At 42.6% G+C, this 15,695-nt stretch overlaps 1 protein-coding gene and 1 pseudogene across 2 annotated transcripts; one reads left to right on the forward strand and one right to left on the reverse strand.

Moving 5' to 3' along the window:
• Positions 1-286: 286 nt before the first annotated feature.
• Positions 287-6,652, reverse strand: EXO5 (exonuclease 5). 2 transcript variants are annotated; one of them, XM_032431819.1, is made up of 3 exons: positions 6,312-6,652; positions 5,599-5,767; positions 287-1,930 (listed from the first exon to the last, which is right to left on the reverse strand). In XM_032431819.1, exons 2-3 carry the CDS (start codon positions 5,627-5,629, stop codon positions 795-797), a joined length of 1,167 nt encoding a protein of 388 aa, XP_032287710.1. In that variant the 5' UTR covers positions 5,630-5,767; positions 6,312-6,652; the 3' UTR covers positions 287-794. The 2 variants fall into 2 exon arrangements, with proteins under 2 accessions (XP_032287710.1, XP_032287721.1); XM_032431830.1 differs by lacking the exon at positions 5,599-5,767.
• Positions 6,653-9,804: 3,152 nt separating this feature from the next.
• LOC116638732 lies at positions 9,805-15,024 on the forward strand (annotated as a pseudogene).
• The last annotated feature ends 671 nt before the right edge of the window (positions 15,025-15,695 follow it).

Below are 15,695 nucleotides of genomic sequence, written 5' to 3' on the forward strand. Positions count from 1 at the left end.
CTGCTATACATTACCCACACTCTCCTGATGATGGGCACCTGGATACTTTCTAGGTTTAGGTTTTGCTATTGTGAAAGTACTACAAAGTATACTCTTCTTGGTATGTGTAAGAGCTTCCCTTGGCCTACCCCTAGGAGTGGTATTGTAAGGTGTAAATGTTACATGTTACTTCATGTATTATATTTTTTATATCTAATGTTTTCATTTTTTATGATCTCCTACTCCTGCTTCATTTTCCCTTACTTCTTTGAGCATATTTATTATGCTTATTTTAAATTCTTGGTGTGCTCATTCCACTAATTCTGCTTCAGAAATATGTTTATGTTATGTACTTAAAGGCTTGGAATACCATACAACTATTTATAGTGGTCATCTTTGAGGGATTGAGATTATGGGGGGAAAAAAAAAATCAGTTCAACTGACCTGGACAGCATTTCATTTTATTTTATTATATAAAATGTAGAAAGCCTTGACTAATAAAAAATAGGGAAGAGACTTAATAGAAACTTCAGAATCTTCTTAGGAAAGCAATGATTGCTGAAGGATACCTTTTGCTCAAGCCATGATGAGCAACTGTCTTCTTGGCAATTCACAGCAAAGTTCCAGAGACCATATAATCCCAGATTCCTCCCACTCACCCTTGAACCTTGGTCATGATTTAACTGGTTAGAATTTGAGGAAATATGAAAAGAACCAAAATAAGAACACTCTCCATGAAAGCCAAGCTCAACGACTGGTCCTCTTTTATTCTGCTGATATAAGCTGAAGTTCCTGAAGAAGGCATACACTTCTATTCATTTCACTTTTTTGGCTTGGGGCTCTAGAATGGAGCTGGGCATCCCACCACCCTTCCTCCACTCACAGATATCTGCATAGTTGCATGTCCGGCACTTCCAAGCCTCCTCCACATCAACCCCTTGAGGCTCTCGGTGGCCCATCCAGTAGGCCATATAGTGCTGCACTTTGCCTTTCACCTCGCTCTCTTCGAAGGCCACAATCTCTGTACCCAGCACAGTGGCAGTCTCTTGGTGGAGGTACTCAATCTTCAGGATATCAATAACTGGGAGGTCAGACAGTGTTAGAGACAAGAAGACTAGCTCCATGAGGTCACCCAAGGACTTCACAGAGAAGCCTCCCTGCCGGGCATGCCTCAGCACTGAAGGTCCTAGCGGCTTGTCTGGACATAATTTTGTGTGGTGGATTAGGCTGGCACTGGTCACTTTCCCTTGAACCATGGCATCAAAGATGTATTTGTACAGGTTGACTTGAAAACAGTCTTTTTTTTTCTGGGCTTCCAGAGGGAGCACAGGGCGCCTGCGTGTCTTAAGTTCAGCCAGTTCCAGTTCCCCCTTGGCTGTATAGTGCAGCTCATCAATTACTCCAACGAGCAGCACACCCTCCACTTCTCCAAACACTGGAAACTCTCTGATGCGTCCTTCTGACTGCAAGATAGGAATCATTGATAATATATTCAGAAACTTAACTGCCCAAGCATCTTCTTTAGTATTGATGGGGATAGTCACAAGATCATGAACTTCTAGTTCTCTAGCTAGGTGGATGCTGGCACCAGAGTCCAAAACAGCTGCCTTCTCAGGAGCCAAGAAACCAGGAAGCTCCTTCTCATATACCATTTGCTGTTCACACCAATCCTGAGTACACAGCTCAGTGACATACAAATATTTAAGGTGGAATCGCTCAATAGGTGATGAGACATCCAATCGTCTTTTCCACTTTGGTAAGCTGATGAGCTTGCCATCCTTCCCAGGGAGTTCAGAAGAAGGGCCAGGCTTGCTAAGTGAAGCACTTGACTCTTGAGTATCTTCCAGGTCCAGATACTCTAGAAACTCTGAGTCACTCAAGTCTGAGAACCCTGAGGCCTCTGCTGACACCTCTTCCCCAGTCTCTGCCATGGCACAAAGCCCTGCATATCCTGTTAAAGAAATGTATTATCCAAATAAAAAATTTCTCCAAAGCACTGTCAAATTCTAATAAGGTTAAAAGAATCATGACTATTTACATTCTTTAAAGTAGCCTATTTTTTTTAATTTAAATTCAATTAGCCAACATACAGTACATCATTAGTTCCAGATGTAGTGTTAAATAATAGAAGCCTATCTATTTATGACCAATTAGTAATGTAACAGATTTGCCTTGGCCTCAGTCTCTTCATTTAAAAGGAGATTGAGGTCAGGGGCGCCTGGGTGGCTCAGTCAGTTAAGCATCTGCCTTCGGCTCAGGTCATGATCCCAGGGTCCTAGGATCGAGCCCCACATCAGGCTCCCCGCTAAGCGGGAAGCCTGCTTCTCCCTCTCCCACTCTCCCTGCTTGTGTTCCCTCTCTCGCTCTCTCTCTGTCAAATAAATAAATAAAATCTTTAAAAAATAATAATAAAATAAAAGGAGATTGAGGTTTGCCTTTTCTGCTTCAAAATTCTCCTGACTTGGGACATTATTTCATTATTTTAAGTGAGTACAGATCTTTGTAAATGTTGGGGCAATGTTGGTAAAACCATGTCCACTTCTACAATTCCTTCGATACAAAGTCCCTGACTAGGAAAATAAAATTACAAACTGTTCCTTGAGAAAAATCAGCTCCATAATGACTGTTTTTAAATGTAGCTCTCAGGAACACAGTATGGCAAAATTCAAAGACTAACTATAAATAAATACAAATAGATCTGCTCACACACAAATTATTGGCATGAAGTAATGAGAGAGGATGTTCACAGCAACATGTGGAAATCAGTTGCTTTTTATATTTGAGATATATCAAGGAAACGGCAAAGAGGAAATGCTCTTGGTGGGTTCTATTTTACCCATACTGACTTTACAAATTACCCTCCTAACATTACAGAAATTGGTGTTTCCCACTAAGTTTATTTTTTCCTTCCACAAGAAATTAGCTTATGATGGAAAATATCTGTCAATAAGCGTTATAAAATACCACTGTATCTGCTATAATAGTGAATATTTTATTGTGCAGTTATTGAGTGTCAGACACTGAGCCAAGTGCTTCACATCCAATACCTCACTACTCTACTGTGGGACAGGTACTCTTTTTAAAACTTTTACTGCAAGAAATTTCACATATACAGAGAAATAGAACAATGAACACCTATATACATACAATGTAGATAAACAACTGTTGATACGTTGTTGTATTTGCATCTTTCATGTGTGCATTTTTTTGGATTATTTTAGTTTGGCTATTTTAAAGTAAATTATAGATATCATAACATTTCAGGTATAAATGCTTCAGTATACATTTCTAGATAAGGACATTCTCCTACATTAACTACAATATTGTTATCACATCTAACAAAATTAATAATTCCCTAATACTACCATCCGTACTCAAATTTCCCAACTGCCCTAAAATGTCTTGGATAGCTTTTCTTTAAACCAGGAAACAAAGACCACACATTATGTTTGATTTGCTTGGTCTCTCAAACATTTTTAATCCTAAGAAACTAGGCAAATTATCCTGTAAAGATACTCTTCTTAAGCCTTCTTCCTAACCTCACATATCTAATCTAGCATAGAGACAAGACAAAACAAAACAAGGTTATGACCACTCCACCAGTATTTGACTTTGGGTGCCAGGAAAATAATCTGACACAGAATTTAAACTGATTGAGGTAACTTTGAGCCAAGTTTTCTCTTTGCTAATCTAATAAGCAATGAATAAACTGACTGCACCAACTCCCATATTAAAAGCTTAAGAATTGATACCTTGAAAATGGTATTAATATTAGTTATGGTTGTACCTAACTCATTTTTAAATACTCTAAATGTCCCTAATGAAAGAAAACATAGATATAGCTGGAATAAAAGTTATTTGCAATGTAATACAATGTGAAGACTTCTGCTTATATCCTATAAAGTATAGGATATACTTTAATAGTAATAAAACACAGAAGCTACACATTTGTACAAGTGTCTTAAATTATAAGCAGTGCCTGGGTGGCTCAGTTGGTTAAGCTACTGCCTTCGGCTCGGGTCATGATCCTGGAGTCCTGGGATTGAGTCCTGAATCAGGCTCCCTGCTCAGTGGGGAGTCTGCTTCTCCCTCTGACCCTACCCCCTCTCATGCACTCTCTCTCTCTCAAATAAATAAATAAAATCTTTTTTTTTAAAAAGTGTCTTAAATTATAAATGTGCCTTAGATGATGATGTTTCAAAATGAGTAATGTTAGTTGGACTATGAAGTCCCTGTAAGTTGGAGAGAATCTTTACCCTCTGTCAAGAAACTGAAGTTAAATGGCAATTAACATATATTGGGGTGTTCCCCCCCCAAGTGGGAGGGCATTAAATCCAAATCAATGGACCTTGAAAAAAAATTTTTTTTCCAAATATTTAGACCTGGGCTGTCCAATATGTAGCCATCAGCCACATGTGGCTATTTAAATTAACTAAAATCAAATAAAATTTAAAACTCAATTTCTCTGTTGCATTAGGCACATTTCAAGTGCTCAACAGCTACATGTGGCTAGTGGGTAGTACATCATAAGGCAAAGATACAGAACATTTCCCTGACCACAGAAAGTTCTATTGGACAGTACTGTTTTAGATTAATTCATGTGTGAGTATTAACTCCCAAAGAGAGAGTAAGCTCTTGAGGTATGGACTTTGTACTTGTTTTACATACTGAGAATAGGGTAGCCCTGAACAGGTTAAGTGAAATGTTTTGCAGAGAAGACACAAAAAGGGGGCATTCTCTGTGGAATTATTCATCTAAAGGAAGAAAACAATACACTGATGATGGACAATTTAGACTCAGATGTATTGCCTGGACTTTCCTATGCAGAAAAAATCCAGGCAAGAGCATGATGCAGTACATTGTGTCCCTAATGCAAGTTTGTATCTTTCTAACATGAGATGATTTTACATGGCACAAAGGTCAACATTTTTAGATGTATCTCAGAATATAAAGCTATTAGAGTTTCCATCAAATGCATAATTTCATAGAGAGTGTTTCTTAGGACAAGTTTGGTTTTTAAATAAATGAAAGTAAAAAATTTAAAATATGACAATAACAATACAGGTAGTACATAGGAATGGAAACAATTATTAGGTGGTAAGGGAATGAAATAAAATATTCAGGAAATACCAGCAATACCAGTGTCAAGAGTCTGGGGTCCTATGGATCTAGATTCTAAACCTTATCCTGACTAGGTCAGTAGTATTTAGTAGGATGCTACTTGCCTCATGAGTATTCTTGGGCAAGTTTTTCCTTTTCCTGAAGCTACTGACACTTTAGAGTACTCCTTCCAACCCTACTCAGCTACCCAAAATAATGATAAAACATTATATACATACTAACATTCAACAAATGTGGATCTCCTTCCCCTTCCCAAGGAAGGGATGATAGTCTATCTATTCCCTCTGACAAATGAGATTAAACTTTAGGAGAGAGGAAACTTCTACTCCCCTGGGACTTGGCTGATCTTTCTCCTCACGAGGTAGTGCAGAATGCTAAAATGACACACGGCTAGGGGAGGAGAAAGGAGCTCTGAAAAACCAGGTCTGCGTTGAGGAATCCAGATTAGCAACTCTGCGCCGTGCTGTGGCAAAACGGGGACTTTTGGTCCTTTCTCACCTGACCAGTCCCTCACATTGCAGCATATCATCCTCTCTGATCCCCTCGGCACAGGCTGTTGCCCATCCCAGATACTAGGTAACGCTTGCCCCTCTCCTGGATCAAATTCTCCATGACCTCTTCGTTTTCCCACAACCCGGATGTAGTTACTTAATCCAATCTTTGCTCCCTGCAAGCAAAAGAGTCAAAAATAACCAAAAGTCCCCCAGGAGTCCAAGATCAGTTCCCTCTTCCAGCCCCAAACCTCAGCCCAGGTGCTCAGCAGAGACTCAGGTGAGAGGCTTTTCTTTGATGGGTTCCTGCTGCCTGTGGGGCTGCCACGACCTTCACCCTCAACATCCTGACTTGTTCGGAGCAGCCCGGACTTCTGGGCTCCGAGAGCGCTCGCCTTCAGCAGGGACCTTTCCAAGAGCCCCAAACAACTGTCGGCCCAGGAATTCCACGTCTGCCCTAAAGTTTACTGAGCACTCCCCACCACGTCTTGGAGGAGCCGGAAATGACAACAAGGAGTCGCCGGCCTCGGGAAGGGGTCCCAGTGGACCTCCGCAAAAGGTCCAGAAGCCACAGGAGCCTGGCCTGCGAGGGCAGACACGACGAGCCGCTGCCCGGGGACCGCTCCCATTCGGGGGCCGCGGGGACAGCGGGGACAGACCCCTGCGCTCCACACCACAGCCCCTCAGCTCCCCACCCCCATTCGCCGGCCTTGCCCTAACCTTGGCTACTCCTTCGAACCGCGGGCTCTTCCCGGCTCCGCCGCGGCCTCGGAAGTGCTGGCGGACGCTGCCCACGACCAGCAGGCGGAGCGTGGGCAGAGAGCAGCGGAGTCGGCACAGCCCCGGGTGGAAAGCACACCCAGAATGCTCAGCGGCCGCCCCAGACCCGCCCCCTCCCAGAGGCCTCAGCGGCGCCGCCTGGTCCTCGCGAGTCCCGGGCCCGAGCGGACTCCCTTTCGCGGCGGGGCGAGGAGGCCGCTAAGGTGAGGGGTAGTGTTTGGGCAGGCCGTCCCCGCGCGCGCGGGCTGTGCGTGTGGCTTCATTCTGGACGGAACCGCGCTGTCGCCTGACCCGGAAGCTCTCACTGCGGCGGGGCTCCCGGCTAGCTGCAAGCCGGGGTCCGAGAGAGGTGAGGGCGCGGCCCTCTCCCGGCGGTGCACCGGCCTCTGTCCGTTCAGTGCTGCCGTCTTGGCTTTGTCTTTCTTGGGTTCCGCACCACCTTGCTTCTCGCGCCGGCGTTCCCAGCTGAGAACAACCACGAACTCCCTTTGCAAAGATGCTGGCGCCCGTCTTTTAACCTTTATAAACACAGCTATATTCTGAAATAGAAAATAAAGGTAAATATTAAGTATTGAAAAGATATGTCATCGTTAGATCAAAAACAGAAAAGCGAAAGTTCTTTTCCAAATACACTCCCATGCCCCCTTCCGGAGGAAACACACTAGCCTGACTTTTAGGACAGTCCCTTCCTTGCTTTTCTTTACAGTTTTATCACATATGGGAAATTTATTTTACAATAAAGGTGGCATCACATAGCAACGGAGAAAAGATGGTCTTTTCGATGAAGGTTCTGTGACGATAGGGTATCCTTATGAAAAAAAATATATGAAATGAGACCTCACAAAAATCAATTCCAGGAGTATTAAAGTCCTAAATGTGAAAAGCTAAACTAGAAAGCTTTTAGAATATAATACAGTAAACTATTGTTTGGACTTCAAAATAGGCAAAGATTTCTTAAAAATAAAATACAGAATACTAGAAAGGACAGTTGGGGAAATTAAATGTGACTTGTATATTAGATAATAGTATCTATCAATTATAAGTACCCTGGGTGTGATAATGATTTTGTGGTTGTGTAGGAAAACGTCCTTGATCTTAGAAATATGAAAGTTGAGGACAATCTTTTTAATCAAGTGAAATGAGTAGGCATTGCTGGGTTGAGGCTGGAGAAGGTTTCTTCCTCCTCCCCAGTATAATCTTCTGTAGCCAAAATGTAACTTCCAAAGCCAGGAAAGCCTCTCCTCAACCCTTTCACACATGGACCTGTCTTCAAATGAAGTTTGCAGTGTAGGGTATGCTGCTGGGGGGAGTGAAGCAGGAGAGATTCCCAAGACAGTAGGATCATGTTCCCCAAGGCTTTCATTCTCAACACTGTGGGACTCAAATTTTAGGAAGTGATGCCCTTTCCCCAAAAGGCTATATCCTAAGAAGTGTGGGCATGTAAGGCCCATTCCTATACAAAACTCACTGATACAGTTCATCCATCTCCAGGGATATCTGTAACCATGGAAATACTGTTAGACTCAAATGATCTGCTTGCCTCTCTTTCCATCTTTCCTTCCTCTTTCAGAGCACGGGATTTGTACCTCTAACATCGCACTGATTACAGTCTATCATATAAGAGTCTATATGATAAAAGTGTTTCTCTGTATGATTACTCTCTAGAGCTGCACTGTCCAATGAAGTAACCACTAGCCACATGTGGTGCTCTTGAGCACTGGAAATGTGGCTAGTCCAAAAAGATCTACTCTTAACTACAAAATACTAGATTTTGAAGACTTAGTACCAAAAAAAAAAAAGAATGAAAATAACACATAATTTTTATATTGATTACATGTTGAAATTATAATATTTTGGATATATTGGGTCAAATGAATATATTTTAAAGTTAATTTTACTTATTTTTATTATATTAATGTAGCTGCCAGAAAATTTTAAAATTTAAAATTTTAAAATTTTAAATTACCTATGTGATGACATTTGTGTTGTGGCTCACTTGTATTTCTCTTGGACAGTGCTGCTCTAGGGCATCAGAGCCTAAGGGCAGGGAATTTATTTTGCTCATTTGTGTTCCTCACAGGTGCTAGAACAATTATTAACATAATTTTTATATGCTCAAGAGAAGCCCATTGGCAATATTCTGCATTTGAAAATCTTTTCTTCCACATATTAAGATCAGCCTCTCTTTAGCCAAACACTTATTTCTGGTAATTGAAAAGGGCATTGCTTGCTTGGAGAGAGCCAGAGAAAATGGCCCTGAGGGAGGGGGAAATGAGCTAAGGATGTCAGACTGTGCTAAGGATGTAAGACTGAGGCATGGCTCTTCTAAAAACAGTCAGCTTCAGATGTAGGACATTTGAAGCTTTGAATCAATTAGGGTTTATTCATTTATAAGAGATTGGAAACCCAGGTTTCTACAGCTTCAGGTGAGGCTTGATCCAGGGATCAAATAGTGTGACCAGAATTGAGTTTTCTATCTCCATTTCTTGGATCTTCTGTGTTTGCTCCATTTCTAAGCAGCCTCCCTCCTTTTCCACTGCCAGTAGCTTCCAGGAATATAGCCTTCCAGATTTGTGTCTAGTGGCAAAAAAAAGGAAGTCTATTTCCCTAATACCTCGAAGACAAATCCAAAAATTGTCCCCTTAACCCTGATTAATCAAACTGGGGTTATAAGTTTGCCTTAGCCAGAGTCTTACAGAAAACAGAGCCTAGAGCAAAGATTAGATTTTTTTTTTCTTTTTCTTTTTGGAAATGCAAACCTATAGTAGCAAGGATAAGAAAAGGAAGTAAAGCAAGCAACAACTTGAAGCAAATTGAAATTGTGCACTGTTGTATGACTATTGCTTCATGTTAACCCCATGGTCTTACACACTGATTCCAGAGTGATATTATAAAATTAAAATCCCATGTTGTCAGTCTTTGATTTTAAAAATCTTGTACGATAAGGCCTATCTCGTTATTTAGTAAATTCAGCCAAAAATTCAAGTGTTCATCTGAGAAGGCGTAAATTGTGTGTAGTATTCCCTGATGATGTGACACAAATTTAATCTGGGAGGATAAGTAGGAGCTAACTGAACAAAGAAATTAGGCAGAACAAAGAAAAATAGCACAGTTGAGGACCAGAAACCATGCAATATATTGAATGGAATATTTACAGGACTATAAGGTCTTTATGACTAGAGCAAAGTCTGCTTGAGGGGAGATTTGGGAGCCACTGCCGGAAAAATAGGTAATGCTCTATGCCAAGTGTTCTGTATTAAGAAGAATACAGAAGATGAAGTTTACCTTCAAGTTATGAGAACCCATTGAGGGGTTTTAAGCAATGTGATTCAATTAGATTAAGTTTGATTAAATATGTGTTTTGGAATGATCACTCTAGCAGCAGTGGGGAGGATAGAAAAATGAGTCCAAGTCTGGAGGGGAGGCAGAACTCTGAGCAGGTGATACATTATGGCTGACATGCAAAATCTGGTAGAAAGACTGGACAGGGCAGTGGGCCACCTGGAGGCAGTATCCCATGCCTCTGACATGCACTGTGGGTCTGGAAACAGTGCTCTGAGAGCAGGAGCCGCCCCATATGTGCAAGTATTTGACTCGCTGCTTGCCGGTCCTGTGGCAGAGTACCTGAAGATCAGTAAAGAGATTGGGGGAGATGTGCAGAAACATGCGGGGATGGTCCACACAGGTCTGAAGTTGGAGCAACCTCTCTTGGTTACAGCTTCTCACTGCCAGGAGCCAACAGGCTTAATAAGCTTTCTGATTTGTTGGCACCCATCTCAGAGCAGATCCAAGAAGTGGTAACCTTCAGGGAGAACCAAGGCAGCAAGTTGTTCAATCACCTGTCAGCTGTCAGCAAAAGTATGCAGGCCCTGGGTTGAGTGGCTGTGGCTCCCAAGAGCCTGGTCCCTATGTGAAAGGAATGAATGATGCTGCCATGTTTTATACAAACCTAGTCCTCAAGGAGCACAAAGATGTTGACGAGAAGCCTGCGGACTGCATCAAAGCTTATTCGAGTATATGGACAGAGCTACCTGTCCCACTGGACTGGCCTGGACCAAAACGGGGCCTGTGGCAGAGCTAAGTGGATTGCCATCTGGCCCTTCTGCTGAATCAGGTCCCCCACCACCCCAACAGACCCTCCCCATAGAAGTCCCCACCATTCAGGCTCAGATGAGTCTGCTTCCCACTCAGCACTGTTTGCACAGATTAATCGGGGGGAGAGCATCACACATGCCCTTAAACATGTATCTGATGACATGAAGACTCACAAGAACCCTGCCCTGAAGGCTCAGAGTGGTCCAGTATGAAGTGGCCCCAAACCATTCTCTGCACCTAAGCCAAGAGTCAGTCCATCCCCCAAACCAACCACAAAGAAGGAGCCAGCTGTATTTGAACTGGAGGCCAAGAAGTGGAGAGTGGACAATCAGGAGAATGTTTCCAGCCTGGTGATTGATGACACAGAGCTGAAACAGGTGGCTTACATATACAAGTGTGTGAACATGACATTGCAAATCAAGGGCAAAATTAACTCCATTACAGTAGATAACTAAGAAACTTGGTCTGGTGTTTGATGACATGGTAGGCATTATGGAGATAATCAATAGTAGGGATGTCAAAGTTCAGGTAATGGGTAAAGTGCCAACCATTTTCATCAACAAAACAGATGGCTGCCACATTCCAAGCAAGAATTCCCTGGATTGCAAGATAGTTACTGCCAAACTTTCTTTTTTAAAAGATTTTATTTACTTATTTGAGAAAAAGAGAGAATGAGCAGGGGATTGGGGTAGTGGGGGAGGGAGAAGCAGACTCCCCGCTGAGCAGGGAGCCTGACTCTGGGCTCAATCCCTGGACCCCCAGGATCATGACCTGAGCTGAAGGCAGATGCTTAACTGCCTGAGCCACCCAGGAGCGCCCCAGTGCCAAATCTTCTGAGATGCGTTTCCTCATTCCTGCAGAAGGCGGTGACTTTAATAAATTCCCAGTCCCTGAGCAGTTCAAGACCCTATGGAATGGGCAGAATTGGTCACCACTGTGACGAAACTGCTGGATAAGCGAAGTGCCACTGGGTCCTTTCCCCTCTCCCTCACACCACGGGATAAATCTCTATCAAGACGGTTCTTTTCTAGATTTCCTCTACCTGTCTGCTCTTAAACTGCTTCTCTGCCCTGAGAAGCACAGCTACCTGCCTTCACTGAAATATACCTCAGGCTGAGATTTGGGGCGGGAGAGCAGGTCAGTTGATCTGCAGGAAGGTGCGGCTTTTCCCTATCGGCTCAACCACACCGCCAGTCCATCATTCTTAAGGAGCCGCACACCAGGACTGGTGTGTTTAAGCTTTCAGCCTTTGGGGGCTATTTGACCAACAAACAACCTTTTGGGAAGAATAAAGCAGTCCCCAGGGATTAACAGATCAGAATGTTCACACAAGTTCATCTTTTTCTAACAATGAGCATGAAGTTAGCAGAGGCTGGTGTGATTCTAGCTGATTCTTCTAACCAAACTAATTTTTCACTGTTGACAAGTGAGGCAGGGGTTGCACCGGACCAAAGGCTGAAACTTGGCCAGCTAGCATTCCAAGCAAAATTGTTTCCCATAAGCATTCCTTTCATTCTGCGTTCCGTCCTGGGTCTGCCTGAACCTGCGAGAGTAGGTTCTCCTGTGTGAGCGGCTGCGGCAGTGCCCTGCACCCAGGCCAGTTTAAGGAGTCTTGGCCCCTTCCTTTCACTGGGATCCCTGCCCAGCACCTTCCTATAGAGACAACTTAAAACAAGAAAAAAAAAAAAAAGGAAAACACACCATTCCAAGGAATCTGGAATTCCTTCCTCCTTCCGTGCTAGGTGCCTGTCCTCCACCTTCACTGCCTCCTCTGCCCCGTCATGCTCAACTGCTTTTGGTTTCTGTCTGGGCACCTGAACAAAGGATGAAAATCTCCACTGCAGCCTGGTTTTAGGTCTTATGTAAGAATCTTGCACAGCACTGCTAATGTAAATTACACTTTTTCTCTCTAGGACACCTACCAAAATATGCTACTTTTTTGGTGGGAAGAGATTGTCCTGTGTCTTTGACCCATTTCCCGAGGCCTGTAGAAATAAAACTTTATGTACTTAAAGTTATACAGAAAATAGAACCAATTAATAAACTTAAAAAAAAAAAAAAAGATGAGTCCAGATTATAGAAAAACCAGTTGGAACCCTATTTAAGCAGTTAGGACGTGCTAACAGCCTAATTAAAGAACTGACAATGGGAATGGAGAAGAAGATAGTGAAGAGATCCCAAATAGAATATATAGGACTTAGTGACTGAGGGAGGTGATGGATGAGAAGAGGAGGAAGTTTAAACTGGAGAATTGGATAGAGGGTGGTACCACTCCCTGGATTGAGGGTACAGATTTCATTGAAAAGATTATGAGTTGAGTTTTGGACATACTTTGAGGTGACTATGGGATATCCAAATGGAGATATTCAGTAGGATGTTGACTATAATGTTCTGGAGTTCAGGAGAGATTCCTAAGATAGAGATGTAGATTTAAAAAGTGTTGAGATGTTAACAAAATCAGACAAAATGTGTAGTTTGAGAAAAGACCATGCCTAAGGACATAGCCCCGGGGAAGAGCATTTATGTGATCAGCAGAGGGAGAAGTGCCTGTAAGATAACCAGAAAGAAGGAACAGGCGGAAATAGGCAAAACCAATGGATAGGCTCTAAAGTTATTAAGACCTCCTGAAGCAGTAGCAGATCTAAGAAATAAAACTTAGAATGGCAAAGAACAGCTTTGTGTAGCCATTAAGGGCAGGTGTTTGGAAAGCTAAGCTAAACCTGGAGAAAAAATGCTCAAAAATACAACTCAAGGGGCGCCTGGGTGGCTCAGTCGTTAAGCGTCTGCCTTCAGCTCAGGTCATGATCCCAGGGTTCTGGGATCGAGCCCCGCATCAGGCTCCCTGCTCCGCGGGAAGCCTGCTTCTCCCTCTCCCACTCCCCCTGCTTGTGTTCCCTCTCTCGCTGTGTCTCTCTCTGTCAAATAAATAAAATATTTAATAAAAAAAAAATACAACTCAAGCAAAGGAAATGAATAATTAAGGGGGACTCTGTTTCTTCATCTATAAAGTGAGTTTTTTTTTTTTAAAGATTTTATTTATTTGTCAGAGAGAGAAAGCACAAGCAAGGGGAGTGGCAGGCAGAGGGAGAAGCAGGCTCCCCGATGAGCAAGGAGCCTAATGCAGCACTCAATCCAAGGACCCGGGGATCATGACCTGAGCAGAAGGCAGACACTTAACTGACTGAGCCACCCAGGTGTCCCTAAAGTGAGGAGTTCTAATTAAGTGAATTCCTAGACCCTGTCCAGTTCTAAAATTCTGATCCTATGAGCTGTTGTCAAAAAGTGAGTTAGGATCTGGAATTCTATGAACAGTAACGCTTTCTGCTCTCTTGCCCCTCCAGACACCCCCACCCAATTCACACCATCCACATGGTTCCCACAGAAGTTCTCTGCCCACCTAGAGGTGGGCACCTGACCTGGCTGGGCCAATAAGAGAACTTTCCTAGGATTTTAAGATAGGAAGTAAGAAAGAGAAGACAGTATCTTTTTTCTGGGTGATGGAGACAATATATATAAAATCTGGAGCTGATGGTAACTGTAATTTGCTACAAGGTGTTAAAAAAAAACATAAAAAGCACAGGTGAGAGATGGAGAGAAAGCTGCCTGGGTTTTCTCAAGTGCTTCAGGTCCTAGTTCCAGTCTGCTGTTAGAATGTGTTGCAGCCTATGAATTACAGAATACCCCAATATCCCTCTAGTAACACCCCCACTTTGAGACTTAAATTGCCCCCAAATGATTTGTGTTATTTGACCAGAGTCTCAACTAATCTACTGGGCTCAGTCAGAGCCCACATGGGAAGGAGGAAAATGGGAGATGGAACTCTGAAGTAGCACCAGCTACAACGGAGGATCTAGATGCCAGGCTTTGGTTTATAACTGGAGTAGTGGCTGTGGGATGGAAATCAGGGGAAATCCATTACCATTTTACAGAATCACTAAAACTGTAATAAACGTTTACCAGATTGAAAAATGAACATGTACAAAACCATGTGGTCCTAGTCTTGGTGCTCAGCTTTCACAACATAAGCAATGTTAATTAATGCTCTCATTCATTCATTAATGCTTATTAGAAAGTCACACCCTACCTCTTTTCTGTCTTCCTCCATGTGTTAACTGTAACTTGCTAACATAACCATCCTGTAAAAGGCTGTGTGGTTGATCCATGGGACACCCTGCCATCTAAGTACCCTGACTCAATTGTCAGTGTTCCTCCATTCCATCAGACGGGCTGCAGCCAAAATTTTACTTGCTAAGTGTATTGGTCTCCTTAAAGGGACTCTCATTGATCAGGCAGCTCCAGCCTCAGAAGTCAGGGACTGGAGCAGTTGGTGGAGAAAGTTTCTCCTTCTCCAGCTGAGATTTTGGTGGGCGTGGCTGCTGTTCAGGAAGATGCAGATTCCTCTCTGGCTCCAGGAATGGCAAGCACCCCCTTCCTGGGGATGCAGCTCAGCTGGTACCTCTATGCTAAGTTACTGAGACAAACAGTGATGATTGAAAGGGCAGTTGGTCCAGGACATGCTTCAGCATCAGGCAGCTCCTACAGTTCTCTATCTTGCTGATAGGAAAATAAGTTGGTCCAACCTATGAAGGCCAGTTTGGCAATATCCATCATAAAAATGCACATACCCTCTAGTAAGAGATTCCAGTTCTCGGAATTTACCCTACATATATACTTACATGTGAGAGAAATAAAAAAAAAATGTTTCAAACTATTCATTGCAACAAAAGACTGGAAATCCAAAAGTCCATCCATAGTGAACTAGCTAAATAAAGTACAAACCACAGGATATTATGCAGTTGTAAAAAACAATGAGTAGGCACTTTACTAATATGGAATGATCTTCATGATATATGGTTAAGTAATAAAAGTAATGTGCAGATGTGTTTACAAGGGAGGCTGCCATTTATGCTTAAAAAGAAAAACTCTGCGTTTGTATTCTCTTGGATACAAACAGAAAAATCTCTGGAAGGGTGCATAAAGTGGTTGCCCCTATAAAAAATTTGGTGGGGGGGGGGATGTAGGAAAAGGATTTTTCACTTATACAACTATGCCTTTTGAGCCTTACACCATTTTTAAGTTTCCCCATTAAAAAAAATAAAAGTTTACTTAAAAAATAGGGGTGGTGATATTTTTGACAGTTCTTCCCAATTGTTAGTCTATAAATGAGTGAATGCCCACGGAGAATAACTAATCCACCATGAAATCAGAAAGATAACAATTATGTGTGCA

This window comes from Phoca vitulina, unplaced genomic scaffold (genome assembly GCF_004348235.1).
Source record: "Phoca vitulina isolate PV1807 unplaced genomic scaffold, GSC_HSeal_1.0 scaffold2, whole genome shotgun sequence".
Lineage (NCBI taxonomy): Eukaryota > Metazoa > Chordata > Mammalia > Carnivora > Phocidae > Phoca > Phoca vitulina.